At 34.9% G+C, this 18,957-nt stretch overlaps 2 protein-coding genes across 2 annotated transcripts; one reads left to right on the forward strand and one right to left on the reverse strand.

Annotated features, from left to right (window-relative positions):
- Position 1: 1 nt before the first annotated feature.
- On the reverse strand, positions 2-11,912 carry CTEXP (kinase family with ARM repeat domain-containing protein). Its single transcript, XM_089722685.1, has 21 exons — positions 11,596-11,912; positions 10,426-10,524; positions 9,657-9,808; positions 9,228-9,300; positions 8,972-9,094; positions 8,373-8,481; positions 7,354-7,433; positions 7,025-7,106; positions 6,360-6,499; positions 6,171-6,281; positions 5,968-6,084; positions 5,727-5,816; positions 4,750-4,803; positions 4,504-4,578; positions 4,310-4,385; positions 3,695-3,794; positions 3,527-3,596; positions 2,751-2,824; positions 2,265-2,374; positions 1,446-1,706; positions 2-634 (listed from the first exon to the last, which is right to left on the reverse strand). Exons 1-21 carry the CDS (start codon positions 11,719-11,721, stop codon positions 357-359), a joined length of 2,400 nt encoding a protein of 799 aa, XP_089578811.1. The 5' UTR covers positions 11,722-11,912; the 3' UTR covers positions 2-356.
- A 3,969-nt stretch (positions 11,913-15,881) lies between these two features.
- WRKY55 (WRKY DNA-binding protein 55) lies at positions 15,882-18,188 on the forward strand. Its single transcript, XM_089723462.1, has 3 exons — positions 15,882-16,385; positions 16,794-16,925; positions 17,616-18,188. The coding sequence occupies exons 1-3, from the start codon at positions 15,976-15,978 to the stop codon at positions 18,025-18,027; spliced, it is 954 nt and encodes a 317-aa protein (XP_089579588.1). The 5' UTR covers positions 15,882-15,975; the 3' UTR covers positions 18,028-18,188.
- Positions 18,189-18,957: the final 769 nt, after the last annotated feature.

Below are 18,957 nucleotides of genomic sequence, written 5' to 3' on the forward strand. Positions count from 1 at the left end.
CTAGAGAACAAAATTTTCATTTCTCATTAAAAAGAAAAACGATATCATTACATTTGAAGAATGTCCACAAGCCTGTGATTATGCTCAGTTCGAATCCAAAGTTGCTGCAGAAACTAGTTTATGTTACACAGCAGTCTAGCAGATAACCCCTTCTTTAAAACGAGAACCAGAACAAAAAATTTTGTATAAAAAAATGATAATACAAATCAAATATTATAGGAGAAAACAGTAGATACAACTCCAGGTGAAAGGGATTTCTAGTATTTTAACATGAAAACCAGTCACCAGAAAATTAAACAAAGTAAAAATTTACAGATCTTCATCTTCCCTAACGTTCTCTTTAGTTCCTTTTTCACTTACATCCCAGAGGATGTCCGGTTTATCCTTTGAGCACCCAATTTTGGAGCAATAGGTTTGGCTCCTCTGCCTCTACCAGCTGACAGAGGTTTGGCTCTTGTTGTAGGTGGAGGAGCAGCAATGGCAGCCCAGGGATCATCATCATCAAGTGTCAATGCTGTTTTAGCAGCTAAACGTTTTGATGACGTTTGTGGAGCAGGGGCAGCTATGGAACCCCATAAATCATCATCCTCGTCCTTTGTCACCTTTACTGTATTTTTAGGTCGCAGACTTGTAGCTGAAGGAAGCGAAAAAGAAATGTTCATCAAATATAGTTCTTTAAATGTCTTGTTCAGGAGTACAATGTTAACAAAAAGGTAACTTGTCAATATAACTAACATTATATTTCGCCCTAAGTATACAAGAAAGTAACTTTTAAAACTCAAGATGCTTGCAACATTAGCAAAGTATACGAGAGCTCTAACTTAAAAAACTAAAAAATGTTTGCTTCTTGGTATTTTTATATCGGATTCAAGAAATTAGTCTGACAACAGAAATCAAATACGAGAGCTTTAATGTATAGATTCAAGAAATTAGTCTGACAACAGGATCTAAGAGGAGTCTGCAGCTCTGAGTACATCTAGGAATTATTTATTGAAGAGCAAAACTACAAGAGATTCTGGGTAGGGACCTAATTCTTGACAATAGAGGGTTGTCTCAAGGGCCTGCTTTGATGACCGGAGATGAGACTCACTGTGATGAAGCAGGCCTTTCATAGTAAAGCACACAGAATTCCTAGGACATGTGGAACCACGATCTCGCCCACAATGTGCAGAGGAGATACTGAGAGACAATTGCATATAGGTTTTGATTCTCTTACTTATCACCCTCATGATGCCCAATCTCCCTAGAATTTCTTCTAACCCTTTAAGAAATTGTTTAAGCCATCTCTTTCACTCGCTAACAACTAATCAGTCCAAAAGGCCCAAAAACATAGTAGATGTATAGTTGATAATAGAACCTCAAGTCCAGTCCCAATATGATCAAACCATTCAGTCTAGGAACTTTTACTCTTTGATTAATGATAGTCATGTGTATCCCTGCATTACCTTGTGGTTTTGGCTGTGAAACTGGTTGAGACACTGGTCGTTTTTGAGCAGCTTGAATGGTTGCAAGAGATGGAGCTACCTTAGGCTCTTCAAGGGGTTCAACATCATCCCAACCATCTTTGTCATTATCACCCTCATCATGGATTCCATTTTCAATTTCTCCCCAACCATCTGTTGAAGTAGGAGAAACAGGTACTGGTTGATCAGCCAAGTCTGTGCTGGAATTTACACGGGCTGGTACTGTGCTTGGAGTGTCCATGACTAAGATCACAACAGAAATCCAGTATTAAATATTTTATTTTTAAGCAAAGGAATCAACATAAAAATTTGGCAGAAGAAATGATCCATCAGAAGCACTTATCAGTAGAAGTAATGATCCTCACTTCATTATTCAATAACTGACTTTCTAGATCATTTTACTTGTTATATCAGCAACTGAAAAGTTATTTTGCTACTGAAATTCTCTACATTGCCCATTTGTCTACTTTCTTAAGACATTACCAAACATGAGCCCCTAAAATGTTAGTTTATCAAGTAGGAATTATCTTCTGGGTCCCTATATCATTAGGCTCCCTACAAACAAAAGGTTAAATCAACATTGATTCGTCAATTATCCAAATCATATGCTTTCCGAAGAATCTAGTTCACAAACAAGTTAGCATGTAAACTATGAAAAGTAATCATTATTTAGAATGAGTTCAGTATTTACCAAAGCAAATCACACAAGTACTTCGATATCTAATTCTTGGTGACAGAATGCTAGCTGTTATCTTCCTTTTAACATGTAGGAATTATCAGAAGAGTAATCAAGATGCATACCTGAACTGGCACTAGAGGCTGTCGAAGTTACAGCTGCATCAGAATTTACTGAACCAAGGGAAGCTTGTTCAGATGGTTTACCCTTTAGAGTCAAGGAACTCATGGCCCATCTGCATGATAAATATATCTCAAGAGCCATAGAAAAAAGTATGAAGAGGAAATGAAAAAATTGCAAACCAGAAAAACATTTCAAGCACAATGACATGACAGCAATAGACTAAATAATGGGGTTGTTAATAAAAGTAACCTTAAGTGAGAACAACAAATAAAATAATCAATTGATATCCCACAACCACTTAAATCAGTAAAATGCAACTACAAAGACACAACACCACATGAAAAGCTATCTGCTTCTACTCACCAATGGACCAAAAAAAAAAAATGGAAATTGCATTATTCAAAACCCCACATCCTTTATAATTAACCTTAATGACAAAGCAACTGCATTTTAATATATTCCAATTATAACATGTCCAAGTAACTCACCCTAGTAAACTAGCATTTACTGGTGTTGATGAAATTCCCATAGTTGCAGCTGCAGTGTTGTCTCCTGGACTTGTCTATAAATAGGCAAAGAGGGAAGGATCAATATAAATAATTGCAAATATGAAGCTGTTTAATAAATCTAAACTAGATCTTGTCCATTTTGACATATAGCCAAGCATTTGATGGAGTGAGGAAGCAGGAAGAGTTTGTAGCAGAACAAACCAAAGGAAGCCAAACAAAGTCAGATTTCAAGATTATAAAAATTATCCAATTAGGCTACCTTTTCCAAAAAAAATTAGAATGGAAATCCAAGGACCAACAGAAGTATGAATGCCGCAAAAAGGAAGCGATTACAATAGGAAGTATAAAGTGCAACCACAGAAATAGGCATAATACAAAGCCCTAGCCAATTTCAGACCATTATCTTCTCATCAAGCAGGTGGGCACTAGAGTCCCAAAAAAATGTCAGCTACATCAGAACTGTAACAAAAGTGGTGGTATCCATATACTCTGACAGATCATGTTAAGATTAAATACATACAAGATATTTCACCACTTACAACTGTTTCGCCAAGTATAATATAAATATCAATTTGTGAGATGAGGTTCAGAATATAGAAGTCAGTGTATCATGTAAGGCTTAGATTTCTCTGTGTTTGGAAGCACTTATTCTTTATATTTTTGCACTTAATTCCATAGTTGCTTACATTTCTAAATCTGCGTACTGAAAACAAAAGGCATAATAAAACAAAAGCAACAAGAATTCAAGCACACACCTTTTCATGATACTGCTTGGCAATTTGCAAGAATTGATCAACAGCTTGAAATGCTTTGGATCTAACATCACTGCTTAAAATTGAAAGAAAGAGAGCATTACATTTCATCTTTACTGAGACAAAAACCAATGCACAATCTTCATACAGATCATCTATAGAAAATATTACCTGTCAGCATCAATGGTAAGTACAACTACATTTGGAAGAATTCGAGTTGCAATCTCATTGATGTCATAATAAGAGCTGGTGGCACACAAAGCCATTATTCCTGCCAATTGCAGATTATGCAAGTACATTACAATATTAGGGTAAAAAGAAAAAGGTTGCACCTTTAAGTAAATACATATAACATTTGAGGATTAATCAACATGACTGCTGAAGAGCAAACAACCAGGTGTCGAACTACATTTCAAAATTGGGGGATCCAAAAATAATAGGGGTAAAAAGATAAAGAATATGGAATGATATGAATGACTTTCAAATTTTGGGATGCCATAGTTGGGACTTCCAAAAATATAGGTAAATATATGGATAAAAAAAAATGAAATCAGTAGAATGTGTACGCTAAATGTATATTTCTAAAGCAAAATGTATGAAATATGTGTAAAGAACAATATATAGAAAAGTTTTTGCAGACCATAAGCATAGATCTTAAAAGATATGACGTGCAGAAATGCATTGATCTTAAAAGTCCTTCCTCTCCTACCCCCAGGGTTCTCCAAGAGCAATGGAGGAAAACTACGGCAGTTGAGGATAAATAAACAAGGCATGCAATACTTATACCTGCTCCTCTTGCAGGAGAAAAGGTGTCACGCAAGGCACGGACTGTAAAAGCATTAATTAATACTCTCTTCCTCGTCTGCATTTTATTTCAAAGACATCGCATTACATTCCCATACAGAACAATATAATAAATCTATCTTAACAATTTAATTAGAGGAAACCATGTATAAACCATGACAACTATTCATATTTACCCCTTCGTTTAGGTAGCTTGCAATATTTCCAAGTAATATGGTGGTGTTAGTTCTAATTGCAGGCTCCTCATCTACCTGCAAAAGCATAAAATATAAAAATAGAAACCACACAACTAATAACACAGAGACCCTCACATGCGAGAAAAGGAAAAGAATTAATGGTAACAAACGAGTCAAATTCTAACAATTATGTTACAACTAAAGCAAATTGACTTCTATTCTGTTAACAGAAAAATTATGGAATACCTGTAACTTTGAAAGATACTTTAATAAGGAGCCTGAGATAGTACGTTGAGAAAGCTGCAATGTCAGGTGAAACAGAAGCAGCCTTCAGGATGGAATGAGCAACCACAATTAAATTATCACATGTACAAAATCATAAAAATAATGCATAAACCTACAAAGACAGTCAGAAGGTACACAATCAAATGACAGCATGAGATGCATAACCTATGAACACTGACAATTTGTGTTCTAAATAGGATCCAGTAAGAAATTACTGCTGCAAGGCGAAGTGGCCAAAAATTTTGATTGGGTAAGCAAAATTGTAGGTTTAAAAAATGGAATTCAAACGGGAAAAAGATAAGGGACAAACAAATGAAATAGGTGAAAAGGAAAAGAAAACAGAGCACTAGAGAAGCAGAAGGAGAAATAGAAAGAAATGATAGGGAAAGGACCCCAAAAAAAGGATAGAGATGGTTATAATTGAAGGATAGATCAGAGAGAGAGCTAGAGAGAGAGAGAGAGAGAGGGAGAGAAGAGACTGTTTAGAGGGTAGAGAAAGAACTGTCAAAGGACATTGTGGAAACCCTATTTGGAGCATTGTCTTGTCTACTTCTCTTTTTCTCTTTTCACTCCTTTTCCTTTGGTATTATGTTGAATTGAAGATGTCGAGAAACCCATATAGTCCTTTTTCTTGTTTACTGTTTACTTTCAATTCAATTGGATATACTAGAACACATTGAAAATTAATAACTAGTCTTGAATTAGTGGTAAAGAAAACAGCATCAAGTACATAGAAAATATAAATGGTTATGGGTAAAATATAAGAGGCATGCCTCGTGTCTACAAAAAGGCACATGCCTTGATTAGGTTACGTATCTGACATGTTTTAGAACAAAAATTACTGCCTGTTGAGTTTTGAGCTAAAGGTCTGCCTGGGGCATTCCTTAATCGCTATGCCAAAGAAGCAAAAATCCCATTGTGAAAGTATTAAAAAGTACCTTGGGTGCCAAAAGAAGCATGGATTTGAGGGTCAATTCACGGAGGAAAGCAGATGTGTCAGAAAATCCAGTAGCGACATGAGGATAAACCTAGTTACAATCATTCCAATTAAATGGCATAATAAGTATAGGACTCCATCCAGCTACATATAACTAGTTTTGATTAAAAAAAAAAAAAAAAAAGTTTATTTAAATCAAAGGAGGTGATGGATTCATTATCATCTAATTAATAATTGCTTACTTGCTCATCAACAACTTGTGATGATAATGACTCTCCAAACTGATCAATATGCTGCAAGAGACTAACTCGGATAGCACGGTCATTTGATGCAAAGAGTTTCACAAGTGTTGGCAATACCTGTAAATGCAAGGAATTTACTCCACTCAAAAGAAAAGTAATATGCAATGACGAGAGCATCTAATGCCTGAAAAGAAAGGGATGACCTTGACATTAAATTCCTCAGCTGAAAGCCAAGAACCCATTTTCAACAGTGCAGTCAAAGCAGGGGCAGCAGCAGAACCAAATTCAAGAGCAGAAGCTAATAGAGGAAGCAGCTGTAAAATCCAGAAGAAAAAATGACAACTGGGAAGAACATAGTTTCTGTAAGCGTGTATGAAAATGAAGTTTCACACCTTTTTCAGCACAATTTGACGAGGAAGTTGCTCTGCTAAATTTGGAAGTTTACGGAAGAAGGTATCCTTCTCAACACTGTCTTTCAAAGTAAGAATTTCCATGAAATGAATAGTATCCACCAACTTATTTTGGAAGTATTCTGCCAATACAAAACTTGAAAACTTTAGATCAAATAATGCTCCTTTAAACACATGGTATGAACCTGTTGGGCATGTCTCTGCTGTGTCCAGAAATCCACAACAACGAGAATGGTAGCCAATCACATAATGGGAAATGCTAAACACTAAAATCTTATCACCCTTGAATAGTCCATTTTTCTCCAAACCAAAGTGATGAACCTTTTGGTTTCAATAAAATTTTGTGCAAAGATATTCAAAATTCCAAGTTTATTTTTGCTGAAGAAAGACAGTTTATCTGGCAAGAACAAATTTTTGGATTTCATAGGTTTTTACTGAAAGCAAGTGGGACCTAAATTGCCTAGGGGGAAAAAAGCAGGGCAATATATAATTTACACTATCATCGTCAACATTGTAATTTAAATTCGTAACATTTCATAAGAAACTACAAAAGATGGACAAAAAAATCAATGGCATAACAGCTCTTGGCAAGGCTATGAAGTTAAAACAATGACAAAAATTACAATAAACACAAACCATGAACTCACCGCTATTTTCTATAAGCTTCGATGTATTCATCCTGCGAGAAGGCATGGAACTCAGCAATCGCTGGTAATCCTGAAGCAATGACTGAAAAGAAGAAAACACACAGATTCAAATGGAAATGAGACCAGATATGAACATCAACCTACAAAAACACATTTTAAAATACACAAACAAAAACCAACAAAATGAATCTAATTAATACTATTGTTTCTAAATACAAAAGAATATGTTCCAAATTTTGGTTAACAAATTTAAAAATTGAAGAGGCAGAGAACTCAGTTACAGAAATTGCCAAGCACCCATAAACTCATCTCCTAAATAGAAAGCAAACCTTTGGAATGGAACTAGTGTTGCGCAACTCTTCTGTTTTCCCCAACTTGATACCAGAAAAGAGTTCATAAATTAGACAGCCTACGAATTAAGCCAAAAAAGTGAAAGCAAAATTAGATGTTAAGTTGAAATCTGCAGGAGTAAAAATGAAGCACAAGAATAAATTTCTCCTTATATGTCTTCTCAGCCAACAAGTTTTAGTGTTACTACTCAATGCAGAATGCATAAGGATGATTACAAACAATTAAACAAACTTTAGATGATGAAAATATTTCTTATTTAGAAAAATTGTTTGGGAAAAGGAAGTTAATATGGGAAGAAAACTGCAAACAGAAATGAAATAAAGGTAGCATATGCAATCAAAGCAGCGACAAAAAGCAGAAAACGTTAAGGAGAGTGAGTATTTCTTGGAGAATGAGGGTAGATGGCCAACAGTTGAAGCAGGAACCTAAGAGGCAAGGAAAGTAGTTACTCAAGCCATCATGAGTTGACCCAATTCCAAAGTATCAATGGCAGCAATTTTTCAATAAGATCTCAAGACATTTATCGGAGTGTGAAGATGCTTAGAGGAATCCAAAGGGTTTCCAGAGGATCCAAAGAATGGAGAAATATTTGTGGTTATCTTTTTAGTCACTGTATGCGGTATTTAGAGGTGGAATAGCATCCTTTTGGCCAGTGACAAGTTTTCCCATGAAAGAACAAAGGTTAAGTGACAAAAATGCTTTCCTGAAGAAATTAATCATGTTATTTGTCATGGAATAGAACAACATGAGGTCAGTTGTTGCAAGAGATTGGTTTTCCAAGCACTAGCCACAATCCCAAATGTTGGTGTCACTAACACAAAGGAAACTCTAAAAGAGGGGATAAAGGGAGGGTAGGAATCTCTGAAAAAGTCAATTGAACATATATTATCTCTAGAGCACCTGAAATATATGTACGTACAACAACTTAGTATTAGGTGTGATACTTAGGAAACACATAAATATTAAAAACAAGAAGAAAACAGAGAGTAAAAGTTACCTAAACCCCAAGAATCTATGGCCCAAGGAGGAGATTTTCTGATTGCAACCCAGTCAGACTTGACCAATTCCATTGGTTTGTATTGTGGTCCAACAAGCCATTCATATTGCTAATGGAAAAAGAAACAACCAAATGGAATAAATAACAAGTGAAATGCATCCAATTCCAACTACTGCAAAACCAGTGTTGAAGAGAACCATGTGCAAATATTTAGAAATCAGAGAGAGTACAAGTAGTCATAATTTAGCATCCATCATCATAAAGAATTCTATAATTGAGAAAGAATAATGAGTGAAAAAAAAATCATAACAATACAGTGAAGCGTTTCATTTACAAAAATTGGAGCCTGCATGGATTAGGAGAAGTTGCAGGAACCTTTTAATGAACTAGTCAAGTATTTTCCAAGATGGGGATAAGGAAAATAAAAGAAAATGAATTGTATAAATTAATTAACAAGGAACAGGGCTTATGAATTCTCTCTTCTGAATACCCCCACTCACATATGCTGCTTAAGTTATAAATTCATGATGACAACATATGTCAAACAGAAGTTAATGAGAAATTGCAATCAATTGCTCAGTCCCGTGCATATGGATTACCAGCATTGGTCCAGTTGCAGTTTCATTACTCCCATCAAATTCGGATAGAACATCAAAAGCATGCAGCTTCCAATCTAGAGTTGGTGTTACAACAACACTGGCCAAGCAAACATTACCATGAACCTGTGGTCAAAGCAGACAGTCATGTAAACCGAAAAGAGGGAAAGAAAGAAAGAAAGAACCTAGTTGGAAAAAAAGAAGAAAGAAGTTATGCCATTATTCGATAGTGATTACTTAAGAATTTAAGCATACTTACAAGTTTACAATCATTATTCAAAAAGCTCACAGCTTTAGCTATCTGGTGCAGCCCCCATGCATAATACTCATCCCTGCAAGTAAAACCATTATAACAAGTGAAAAATGCAAGTAACTTCATAATCTCATAGGTTGAGGGGGTGGAATGGCTCTATTAACTCTGAGTGTGAAAGAATGTGAAAGTGTTCGGGTGTGTGCATGAGTGCATGTGTGTGTTCACGACCGTGCATTTGTGTGCATGTGGAAGTGATTGTGACACCCTGCCAATGTGTAATAATATAAATGTAAGAGAAACCAGCTGATTAACAGAACGAATGATACCATGCAAAGAAAAGATTGGCAGAGTATTGACAAGAATTATATGCTATAAAAAAGGCATCGGATAGTTACATAACCAAAGGAGCATGCTTCAACAAATAACAGCAATTACCTTTGTGTGCCTTCTAAACCTAGCTCCTTGATCTTCTCAGATAATGGCATAACAGGTTCAGTCACCATATATAAAGTAATCCTTGAAGCAGAACCATCAAAAGTTTCAACCTCAGTACTGTATAGAAATGAGAGAATATTTGGATGCCTGACCTGAAGGAAGCAAAAGCAGCTTTTTTATGCTAGTTTTCATAACATATGCCCACAACAGTGCTGAAGTATAATAATCGTCTTCATAGAGAATCCAAAACAAATTAAATATAGGTAAGTGTAAATAACAAATGTAAAAGGCGCACAACTAGTTTCATACTGAACATAGAATAACTGAAGCCTGGACATTGCATACAAGGTTACCCTCCTTCAAAAACCAGCCTTCAGTAGTACCAATTACAACTTGCAAGCCTGATGAGAGAATGCATTTCGGAGCTACTTAGGGCTTTTTTTTTCACTTTCAATCTATTGCATGTAATACACTTTTACTTGAGCCAAACCTAGAAAGCTGATGCTATTCTCATTTATATAAAATTTAATAAAAGCTCTAATTAATATTATCAACTTGTAACCATATTAAGGACAGAGTGGTAGGAAAATTTGCACGTAGGCTAGTAAAAGTTAATGCATAATTCTCTATCCAAGAATTCATAAAGGCATCACTGAAATGGGATCTAACTGCCAAATAAAGTTTAGCAAAATGAGAGCACCATTAACAAGTCTTAAAACAAAGAGAAAGTTTCTACCAAATGAATCTACCAAAAACCACTGAAGCTTACAGTTCGAAGACGTTTAACGCCATTACGACCAGCTGCTAGATGTCCATCCTGAGCATTACTTCCAGAAAGAGAAAATATTGAGACTGGAGATCCATCATCCTGAAAAAGCCAATAAAAGAAGTACACCAACTTTGATGAAGAGAACTGGAAGATAAAAGACTACAACTTTAAAGCCAACACTTTAGAGCTTTGGAAAAACAAAATCATATAAATACAAAAATGGGTATGCTAGGATAGAACACACCCTGTCATGGTCTCACAACAGGTAACACTCAGGTATAAAATAAACGAGTATTTTGATTGACAACGTTATTTTTCCTACCATGTAATAAAAGTACTTAATTAAACAAAATCAGAAATGCAAATGTCTGGACAAAACACTCTTTGATGGTCAAAAGCAAAATATTTTGATTGATAATGCTACCAAAGTGATATGATGAATGTCACCAGAAGAATATGACAAATCACATGCAATTGAGATTCTAATTAATAACTGATTAACCATGACCCTAGAGTTGCAGTAGTAGGGTGCACTATTAAAAATGAATCATGCAATGTCCAAAACTTAGAATGACACAAATGCTTAAACTAAACCACTTCCGAATTTCCAATGATACCTTTACCTAACGCAAGTTTACTTCAGAAGAGCATGTGGAAAACATCCTCGTATATACGTGTTTCAATGTAAACTATGAAACGTCTATAACATCAAGTAGAATATGGATAATGGGGAACACAATTAGTTAATTATAAAGCAGAACAAGCTGGGTGCGATAAAACTTGCTTAGGCAATCATTTCCTAACTGCAAATAGATTTAGTAGCACATTCCACGAGTTTCACTTCACCTAAGCTTCAGTGATCCAAAGATCCGACTGAGGCCAGCTTGCACTCAGTTTCTTTTTTTCCCCAAAATAACAATCTTAAGCTTCAATAACGTCGTTGACAAGAAGTTGAGGAAAACGAAATCCATCAACAACCGACAAAAAGTAGAAGCTTAATGGAGAATCACGTAATAAAATAAAACAATCTCATCACCTCCAAAACTTGAAAATTTTATCTCTATTAAGAATATTTGCTAAGCACTAACGAAGTTGTCTGTAAGAGATGAGTAGAGATGCAGCCTAGAAACTAAGGAATATGATGGAAATTGTATTGTATAGTGTATATACCTTAGAGGTGCCGCGATGGTGAGTCCAGGAGCCCCAAGCGGAGGGGTAAGGTTCACCGATATTGTAAGGAAGATCCTTCAGTCCAGCACCAGATCCAGCCACCACTCCCTTCAAAAATTTAAACATCTTCCCTTCCCCTCCTCCTCCTCCTCCTCCTCCTCCTTGTTCTACGTTAGTTTTATGCTTTCTTTCTATTGACAATACAGTGGACTGAAGGGACAATAACGATCTGCAAAATTCGGAAAGGGAGGTGGATTGATGATTTGATCTGAGAGAGAAGGAGAGAGGGAGATTTGGGGGCAAAATTGAAAATGGAAGGAAATTTTACGCATCGAAGCGGAATTAGTTCGGTTTCAGACTTGATTGATTCAATTCTTCGGCCGGTTACGGCCCGGTTTCAGGCCCAACTTTTGCGTTCGTTCCACTTCGACGTCGTTCCAGGAGTTGCGTTTTAAGTTGATTTTACTAGGCCTAGCGCTCATAGGTACAAATATGAGTATAAAAATTTACTATCTACTGTGCAAAAACCCATTTAAAGCAAGTTTTAGACAAACATGAGTATCAAAATTTACTATTCATTAAGAGTTTGTATTGGTTAGGGATTTAACATCCATTGCTGAGTTTGTTATATTGGATATAGGTTTAACACATAATAAGTAGATATCAGGTATGTTCGACAATATTAATTATTGTGTAGCTAATTATTAGTTATTATAGTAGTTTTTAGTTGTCTTAGCATTAGCGGTTTATAAATTAGAAGTATTCAATTTAAAAAGGTCTTTTAACCTCTAACAGAATGATATAATTCAAAGATAAGGTTTTGATTTAGTAGAAATGCTAAAAGCTAATTTAAAGACAATTGAATGTCCTTTTAAAAAAAAAAATTTCTTTTTGTAAGAATTCTGGGGAAAATGCGTCGCTTCGTTGCAATTTCATGGAGTTGCTCCATCAAGGGATGATGCCAAGTGGCCCTTAATTTCCATTTACTACCATAAAGGCCTCCATCCAATTCTGTAAAGCACAGAGTTATTACGAAAAAGAAAGATGTTGTGTTGATGAATGAACACACATCAATGTCAGTAAACAGACACCACAACTAACTTATAGCAAAAGTCTCCTCCCTGCCTTCAGCAATCCAAAGTTTCTAATCACAGGCAATTAGAAGAAGTCATAAGTATATATTCAATCATGTCCTTTTTTCTTTGATATTTTCACTTGCTTGCAACCGTATTAACTCCCAAGGAAGGCCTCAAAAGTTTATGCTGCCCCCTATCAACATCTTCACTTCGCTTCATTAATGTGTGTATATATATACTACATGATTCTGCTATCACTAGCATGGAATATATTCTACTATCACTATATATTCTATGCTAGTGATCGCAGAATCAAGTAGTGAAGTTAGGAAGCGCTTTAAATATAATTGCTCCCAACTCCAAAGAAGTTGATAGTAAAAAGAAAGAGATTGCAAGAAAAAAAAAAACGGTAGGGGAGGGGAGGGAAGGGAAGAGGAGGAACAGAAAAGTATATATATATATTATTTGCTTCAAGTCGAGACAAATGCTGACCACCTTTTTTATTTCTGCCCCATCATTGCTAAACTCTGGACTTATTTCGTCTCTTTTTTCCTAGATACTCTTGAGTCACAAAATTCTCTACAGCAAGCGTTGATTTTTTGGTGGCTTTGTGACAGTCCAGATTCGGTTATGGGTAAGCTTAGGCGCTTGGTACCACAAGTAATTGTATGGTATGTGTGGAAAATGTATTGTCAATGTAATTGGGGTAATGAAGCTTGCTTTCCAGACCTCCTTTTACAAGATATCAGTAGGTTATTATTAAACTAGAGTATTGCCAATTCTGGTAAGAGATTTGCAACAACTTGGTCTGCAAAAGCTAATTGCCACTTCATTTCGACTTCTTTTGGCAAACAAAAATTAAAGCCAATGATTATTACTTGGATTCGGCCTAGACAAGATTGCTATAAACTGAATATTGATGCATCTTTCAACAAATTTTCAGCAGCGGGGGTGCTATCCTCCGAAACAGCCATGGTAATTTTGTTGCTGCCGCTTGTTTTCCGATTATTGCCGGGACAGCTTATGAAGCAGAGCTTGAGGCTTTGATTTGGGGGCTCTTCTGGAGTATTGATAAAGGTTTTTATCCCATCCAGGTGGAAATGGATTGTCTGGATCTAGTTGCTCACATTAATCGGGCACAATGGATTAGAGCAGGTCCTTCGGCTTTGCTGCGTGTTCACTTTTCTTCCATTCATCACATATATTGTGAAGGAAATCAAGCCGCACATCTGTTGGCTACTCGTCAAAGGCTCCACCATACTTCTCTTTCTTTTACCTCTTTTAATTCTTTGCCTCATTTGATTAAAGGTATTATATTATTGGAGGCTATGGGGACCTCATATTTGAGATATAAATAAAATGATCATTTTCTTCCAAAATATATATATATATATATATGTCAGTTTGAAGAAAAGTATAAAGTTTTTCTTGCTCATGTTATTTTCAAAATCCTTAAGAGGGAAGTCTAAGTAACCTTACCTAACAAAAGAAACTCTTGGATATGAATTCTCCTATATAGAAACATCTAAGGATTGTGACAACACAGTGTATCTGCAATATTTAATAGTATGATAGCTATTAGATTAGTTAAGCAGAAATAGTTACAACTATTAATTAATTTTTTTCCAATTAAAAGCTTAATATCAGATGCTATTAACCAAATTTCTCAAACCACAATTATAATTATTAATTGCCAAGCAACCCTTTAGCTGGTAGTGTGAAGGAAAAGTCAAAAAATGGCAGTTGAAATACAGAACAAAAATGTATAATGTAGAATGTAACTACCTTAAAGTAGTTCATATGATCCTTACCTATGACAGAGTAACATTGTTGAGTACAATAACAATACGAATGTTGTACTTAAAATCATTATCAGTTATCTGATTTTGAACTCTCTCTCTCCTATAATTCATTGAAACAAACGTAGATTTGGTCACCGGCCAAATTAAATGCACCTGCTAAAGACCGCTATTAGGACATTTAAGGTACTAAAATCTTCAATAACTCCACTATTTCTCCATTATTTGGAGTTTCATGTCCAGTTATTTCTTCAAATAAAATGCCAGCTAAGACTTATTGAAAGCTATTCTTCGTGACCAAGCAACTTGCTTTTGTTTATGTAAGATAGAAACGTATAAGGATAGTTAGAATTGGATTTTGAACTCATAATACTAGATGAATATTCACCCTATAACGGTATTTAAAATTCCATTGAATACTGAACTAACCAGATTTTCTAAGGTTAAAATTTTTTTTGAAATGATCTGAATTAACACTGATCCATTTCAATTTCAATTTAAATCAAAACTTGACAACCCATATATTATAACCGTTGGATTAATTTATCAATACAAATAAGGATTTTATCGTAACCACGAGTTGAAGCAATATCAAAATTTTTATGACAAGAGAGACGACCTATTTTTTATTAATAATTATTATCAATTTGGATGTGGATTAAAAAAATTGGAACTTCCATTCTCTATATTTTTAAAACTGAAATATTAATTCTCCTTACTTTTAACCGACTAAAGAGATTCACCGAATACTTTCACCGAATACCTTAAAGTGATGTGTTTTAAGCACTTGAAATTTCCAAGGCAAAGACCAAAATGAAAATGGTCCAATGATCACGGAGCATATGCAGGAATTTTGGAAACTCATTCACCAAGTTAACCCTTAATTATGAAAACATGACTCCCAAAAGGCCAAAACTCCATTTGCCACAACATTTACCACCTTTACACACGCATGGGACCCTAAAATCTTGACCCTTTTTTGGCTACCTACATGTTAAATTCTCGAAAGGAAGGACCCAAAGGGTATGACCAATGACCCAAACTCTAACTCCAAGACCAGACCCTATGGTTAAACCAATACTGGTTAATTAATCATTAATTGGAAAATATAGATCCAATCAATATTACTAAAAATGTTCTGTGTGTTCAACTGAATGGTAATCATTCAAGAGAACCTAGAAGGAGGAACTTATTTGGTAATAGTCATAGCTTCAAACTTAGGAAAATTCTTCAAATTACTTGGTGCTTTCAATAAGGCACGGTCTTCCTCTAGACTCAAACAATATTCGTACGAAGTAGACCTATGACTTGGTCATAGTTTCCGATTTTCCTATTTTCTTTCTTTCTGTACCGTGTAGAAAGAAACAAAAATAAAAAGAGACAAGGCAGCAACATAGAAGCACACCAAAAAGCTCCTTCAAATTACGTGATTACACCATTTAAAATATCATCACTACCCAATGTTTAAATCCAACAAGACCTGAAAAATACTACTGTAAACAACCATGGATGAGTTCATTTCTTTAATCCTTCATGGGATTCAATTATCTAAAGAACTTGAACCAACCCTTCAAAACTTAGCCAACAAACAAGAAATTATGCTTTCCAAGTTAGACGAGATAATTAGGGTTTTTGTTACTGCTAGAGAAAGGTTAAATGCTCAGGACCCTTCTTCATACTCTCAAATGCTATTTCGTGAATCGCAGCAACCTCATCAGGTTGATCCCAGCTTACGAGAATACTGGCTAAAGAGTAAAATGATGGAGATGTTACAAACACAACTGATAGCTGATCAAAGGAGCAGTGGTTCAGGTGGGTTAGAAATGGGGTCACCGTCGGGAGGTTTGGCTATGGAAATAGCTAGCAAATCAGATGTTCAGGCAGTGGCTTCTTCCTCTCAAAGACCGCGAAGAAGGTAAGAAATTACGTATTTGTAAAAAGTAAGTAACTTGTGCTTTACTTCAGAATCATCTTTGTAAAAATCAAAACAGCAACTCCATCCAAGTTGTTTCTTGGAAAGTATATCTCTGCATGTGTAACTGTAAATTTATATAGTAACTTTAACACAAAATATTAACCTAAATGATTTTAGTTTTAATTAATGTGAGATTACCCATGCACATTTATCTATTTTATAAAAAAATGACGAGTTTAAACTTTAAGTCGGAACCAAAAAATATTATATTTCATAAAATGTTATATATATATATATATATAATTAATCGGAATTAATTAAGGTTAATTTAGATATTGTATATGCTAATCAAATTGCAAATGGAATAAAGAAGTTTAATAATAGAAATAATGATGTTTAATTTTGTAGGAAGGATGATGCGGAGAAGAAGACAATTAGGGTACCAGCTCCTAGAATGGGAAATACTGAGATCCCACCTGAGGATGGCTACACATGGAGGAAATATGGCCAGAAAGAAATACTGGGATCTAGGTTCCCTAGGTAATTAATTAATTAATTAATTTGACTAATTAAAACTTTTTTTTAATTAATAAATATATTTACACATTCAAAGCTAATTAAAGATTAAGTGAAAAAAATTCATATCTTCTGATCAAACAAAGATTTTTGACTCACTATGGAAATTGATTCCAGAACTAAGATTGAGTCATTGACTGACTAATACAACGAAGCCATACACATTTAGAAAGTAAACGCCCAATATGGATTTCGTTTTCAGTACGTAGCAGGAAGAATTTCTGTTAGAAAAATCAAATAATTATTATTAAACTATACTATATTAAATCCCACTAATTAAGTTTTGCGCTTTTGGACCGTTTATTCATTTTCTTCTATGGGCGGGGGTTAGGTATGCCCCCAATCGTATTTACATTGATAGCTATCTTTTTTTATTACAAATAGTAAATAAATATGTTTATTAATATTTTTTATCTCTTTGTCATGTAGTACATAATAAGAATATGTATATTTCAATCTATAGTTGTTTATTCAAATTCTCCAATTAATTTAGCATCTGCATCTGCTCGCCTTTAAAGGAGAAAAGGAATTTGCATTGCGAATGATAAAACACATTATGATAATAAATCCCCCACCGCAATGGGTTCTTATACATTTAGATTACTCACTTGGTGTTAAATATTTGAGGGATTATTTATATATCGTCTTCTTCAGGGGTTACTACAGATGCACCCACCAGAAACTGTACCAATGTCCGGCCAAGAAACAAGTGCAGAGGCTAGACGATGATCCTCACACATTTGAAGTGACATACAGGGGCGATCACACGTGCCACATGTCTTCTACAGCACCATCAGTTCCGCCACTGCAAATTACACAAGAGATGACTCAAAATATGGCCACTCAGCCACCAGCATGGCTGGAATTTACTTTGGGAGGTGGAGGAGGTCGTGGCAGCGGTAGTGGTGCGGGTCCCTCGACGGCCCGATTCGGTAAGGAAGCAGAATATCCTGTAGCTGATATGGCAGATGCTATGTTTAATTCGGGAAGCAGTAGCAGTAACAGCATGGAATTGATTTTTACTGCTATGGAAGATAAATGGGAACCGGAGGAGAAGAAAAATTAATTTTTATTAATTACACTAACAAGAAAAATTAGTCAATTTTGATTGCTCTTGATGAGGCCATTTTCATTGGTATCATATATACTTTTGATATTGTACGCATCCTTTAATAAATTTGAATGTAGATTAATTATATTTTTGTTATATTAATTAAAATTCCATGGTTCTTTTACCCTTTATTTTTGCATTTTTAATTAGAATTTTTGACATGAATTAATAATTTCTAATCCTTCAAGTTGTCTTTTTGGCATTGTATTTTTTAGACTATGGTTGTGGAAAAAGAATTAATTGCTGATAATATAATTAGCAAAAGGTGGGTCAGAAATGTAACTAGAAGGATAGATACTGCTCAAATGAATTTGTCATCAATCGAAGAAACTTTATGAGAAGATTTTTCCTTAGGACTAAATCAATAATATTCAAAGAAGGTTCTATATGATGTTGAATTTCATTTTCCTTATAAATAACCGAAAACATCATTTCTCTATCCGATGCGATGTGTGTTTATATGTGTATACATACGAAGGACATTACCCATTCATTTAAAACCGTATTTTAGCATTATAAAACCGTACCTTAACATTTAAAAGTCAGTTCAAACATTATATTACTAAACATTATAAAAAACAATGTTTAATTGCCCAAAATGGCTTGATTTCACACTAAATTTAACTCTAATGATTGCATGATCGAGCCGTGGAATCAACATCTTAGAGATGGCTTTAAAATATAATCGTTCTCCGAATCGAAATGCAAGAAATACATATAAATAATATATGGAGATAAGTATTCAAGCGAAGAAAGCAGAAATGTGGCCATTGTTAACAATATACAAAGCACTTATCCCCTTGGAATTTTCCAATTTCAAAATGGACCACTTAGAGTTGATTTGTTTTACTAGAATCCAGAACTTGATTGATATCAACTTGGTCC

This window comes from Jatropha curcas, chromosome 6, assembly GCF_041381405.1.
Source record: "Jatropha curcas cultivar XTBG-Jc1 chromosome 6, XTBG_Jcur_1.0, whole genome shotgun sequence".
Lineage (NCBI taxonomy): Eukaryota > Viridiplantae > Streptophyta > Magnoliopsida > Malpighiales > Euphorbiaceae > Jatropha > Jatropha curcas.

Bases quoted from the DNA above. Each gene is read 5' to 3' on its own strand.
- WRKY55 (XM_089723462.1), top strand. From the start codon at position 15,976: ATGGATGAGTTCATTTCTTTAATCCTTCATGGGATTCAATTATCTAAA. The intron at 16,386-16,793 runs GTAAGAAATTAC...TTAATTTTGTAG, and splicing joins TCTCAAAGACCGCGAAGAAG to GAAGGATGATGCGGAGAAGA. The intron at 16,926-17,615 runs GTAATTAATTAA...CGTCTTCTTCAG, and splicing joins CTGGGATCTAGGTTCCCTAG to GGGTTACTACAGATGCACCC.
- CTEXP (XM_089722685.1), bottom strand. From the start codon at position 11,721: ATGTTTAAATTTTTGAAGGGAGTGGTGGCTGGATCTGGTGCTGGACTG. The intron at 10,525-11,595 runs GTATATACACTA...TGGCTTTTTCAG, and splicing joins ACCATCGCGGCACCTCTAAG to GATGATGGATCTCCAGTCTC. The intron at 2,375-2,750 runs GTGAGTTACTTG...TTTATCATGCAG, and splicing joins GTAAATGCTAGTTTACTAGG to ATGGGCCATGAGTTCCTTGA.